Source organism: Rhea americana, unplaced genomic scaffold (genome assembly GCF_003343005.1).
Source record: "Rhea americana isolate MKP2758 unplaced genomic scaffold, rheAme1 scaffold_756, whole genome shotgun sequence".
NCBI lineage: Eukaryota > Metazoa > Chordata > Aves > Rheiformes > Rheidae > Rhea > Rhea americana.
The window spans coordinates 3,513-6,670 of NW_028186930.1; the positions used below are offsets into that span (position 1 = coordinate 3,513).

Genomic DNA, 3,158 nt, shown 5'->3' on the forward strand with positions numbered 1-3,158 from the left:
ACGTCAGATGCCTGGGGTGTCCAGCACAACCACCTGTCTCTAGCACATACAGCATGGCACTTAAAGGGAAACCATGTCCCATTGGAGTGGCTGATGGGCATGTGCCCCAGGGCATCTTGGGTTTCCTACATTTGCCCAAACAAATGAATCCTACCTCTGCTTTCAGGCACAGTCTGTACTGTCTACATCCAAGTGTGCTGCAGAAGAGGGAGGCACATCACACCCAGGTCTCCTCTCTAGTGTCAGCACTCTCAAACACTTCTTGCTCTCCTCCCACTGAACCTCTTCTCACCCCACTAGATGATACAAACAGGGACTGGACTAATGAGGATCTCAAAATAGCTGAATCGCAGGTTGCCCAGGCCCAGGGATTTCTTCAGTGGCACCTTGTCCTTCCTGGAGATTGGTTCAAGAAATCTGACAAATGCCCAACAGTGTCACAGAGCCAGCTCACACAGTCAGTCCCCTTCCCGGCATTCCTGCACAGCCCAGCCCTTTCTCTGTCGCCTTGGGCACTGCAGGGTTTGCTGTCTTAGTGGGATTCCATTACCACCTGCTATCCATGCCAGCGTGTCAGCACTTGAAACCAAAGCCTTTGCGTAAATGAGGTCCTTGGTAACATGTTTCCTCGTGACAAATCTTTGGTTAGTGACACAGCTGAGGTGCTGAAGCCGACAAATACGCAAATTACAGAGTGGATGAGTGGACTGTGAGTTGGATTGAGAACTGGCTGAAAGGCAGAGCTCAGAGGGTTATCATCAGTGGGACAGAGTCTAGTTGGAGGCCTGTGGCTCGTGGAGTTCCCCAGGGCTCAGTACTGGGTCCCATCCTGTTCGACTTCTTCATCAATGACATCCAACATTCTTGCACCCCTCCCCTAGGCTCTGCATAGGGCAGTGGTCAGGCAGTGCTGCTCTGCAGGGCAAGCGGGCTGAGGGGCCCCAGGGTGACTCTGCTCTGGCCATGCTGATCAGGGAGGCGGCTATTGGACCAGAATCACTGCATCTGAAAATCTCCCACCCACGGTCCATGGCTGTGCAGGATGGATGGAGCAATCACATTGCTCAGGATGTGTTCAGAGATGTCATTAGACCCAGCCCACTCCCTCTCCTCAGGGACATGTGGGGCATTCCTTGCTTTGGCCCTTTACATTTCCTTTACTCTGCCTGGTTTTGAGAATCTCCACTCACTGCCCATTCCAGGCACACGCTGCCCCTGGAGATGTCCTCTGCTCTCTGGGTGACTCCATATTCCCTTCCAGAAGGATGGCCATCTGTCACCAGCTCTCCAATATGTGGGACAGTCCCCAGCAGACACCTCTTGACCACTCACCCTCTCCAGGCACCCTGGGAACTCACAAGCGACAGCTAAATCCAGCCCTCATTCCCACACACATCACCCAAAAGAGATGATGCCCCTTAGCCCACGGAAAATGTAAGCACTACAACAGGGCCTTTTTGGGTGTAATTCCCTGACCAGATTCTTGGCTCCAGCTTTGAAAAAAAGACCCCAGCAATCAGCACAGTACTAAGAAGACCCTCTTTTATTACAGAGATGCTACTTGGGAGGCCAGCTCTGATACAGTGATAGGCAGGTTTACAGAAGGCTTCTGGGTGAGAAAGACGAGGTTTGTGCCTCCAGAAATGTGGGAGGAATTCAGACATCTCTGCACAAACATGACTATCAMAGACAGAACTCCCAGTGCACAAGAGCTGTTGGAGATAAACTGAGAATCAGTTRTGARGAGAGATGGDGGCAGGTTTAGCTCAGTTGGTTAGAGTGTGGTGCTGSTAATGCCAAGGTCGTGGGTTYAATCCCTGTATGGGGCTATGCTGAGGATTAGACTGGATGATCTCCAGAGGTCCCTTCCAACCTTACCATTCTATGATTACTGCTGAAGTAGTACCATCTGAACCAGTTTCCTCACTGCCTCCTGAAGCTCCTTGTTCCTCATGCTGTAGATGAGAGGATTCACTGTTGGAGGCACCACTGAGTACGGAACAGCCACCGCCAAATCTAGAACTGGGGAGGAGATGGAGGAGGGCCTTAGGCAGGCAAAGATGACAGTGCTGACAAACAGGGAGACCACAGCCAGGTGTGGGAGGCACATGGAAAAGGTTTTGCCCCGGCCCTGCTCGGAGGAGGTCCTCAGCACAGCAGTGAAGATCTGCACATACGATAGCACAATGAAAACAAAGCACCCAAAGATTAAGCAGGCAGTAACCACAATAAACCCAACTTCCCTGAGGTAGGATTCTGCGCAGGAAAGCTTGAGGATCTGGGGGATTTCACAGAAGTTCTGGTCAACTGTGATGCCTTGGCAGAGTGGTAGTGAAAATGTGTTAGCAGTGTGCAGGAGAGCATTGAGAAACCCACTGGCCCAAGCAGCTGCTGCCATTTTGACACAAGCTCTGCTGTCCATGAGGATCCCGTAGTGCAGGGGTTGGCAGATGGCAACGTAGCGGTCATAGGCCATGACAGTGAGGAGAGAATGCTCTGCTGAAAATAAGAAGACAACCAGGAAGACCTGGGCAGCACATCCATAGTAGGAAATGGACCTGGTGTCCCACAGGGAATTGGCCATGGATTTGGGGACAGAGGTGGAAATGGAGCCAAGGTCGAGGACAGCGAGATTAAGGAGAAAGAAGTACATGGGGGCGTGGAGGTGGTGGTCACAGGCTACGGCTGTGATGATGAGGCCGTTGCCCAGGAGAGCAGCCAGGCAGATGCCAAGGAAGAGGGAGAAGTGCAAGAGCTGCAGCTCCTGCATGTCCGCAAATGCCAGGAGGAGGAACTCACTGATGGAGCTGCTGTTGTGCATTTGCTTCCTCTGAGCATTGGAGACTCCAAGGAAAAACAGACAAACAGAATTTAGGACAGACTTCTCTGAGCAAAGCTTTCTCATAAAACCTCCCAAACACAAACACACAGTACCTTTTCCCGTCTCAGCAGCACCATCACTCAGCTCTGGTTRATTTTGCTGTGAAAAGAAGTGGCCTCTGCCCGTGGGTTCTCGAGGAATCAGTCCTGACCTACAGCACAGTACATGGGAACAAATGTGACTAAGATTTATATACCCAGCTCCGGTCAGATTTAATTCACTGATAATTTTGAAGGGATTTCAGCATCTTCACTCCCAGGTCTAAACAATATGGGTT

At 51.3% G+C, this 3,158-nt stretch overlaps 1 protein-coding gene across 1 annotated transcript; it reads right to left on the minus strand.

Moving 5' to 3' along the window:
- Window positions 1-1,888: 1,888 nt before the first annotated feature.
- LOC146585832 (olfactory receptor 14A16-like) lies at window positions 1,889-2,845 on the minus strand. Its single transcript, XM_085322253.1, has one exon. It carries the CDS (start codon window positions 2,819-2,821, stop codon window positions 1,889-1,891), a length of 933 nt encoding a protein of 310 aa, XP_085178379.1. The 5' UTR covers window positions 2,822-2,845.
- Window positions 2,846-3,158: the final 313 nt, after the last annotated feature.

Coding starts and splice junctions, on each gene's coding strand:
- LOC146585832 (XM_085322253.1), bottom strand. CDS start 2,821: ATGCACAACAGCAGCTCCATCAGTGAGTTCCTCCTCCTGGCATTTGCG.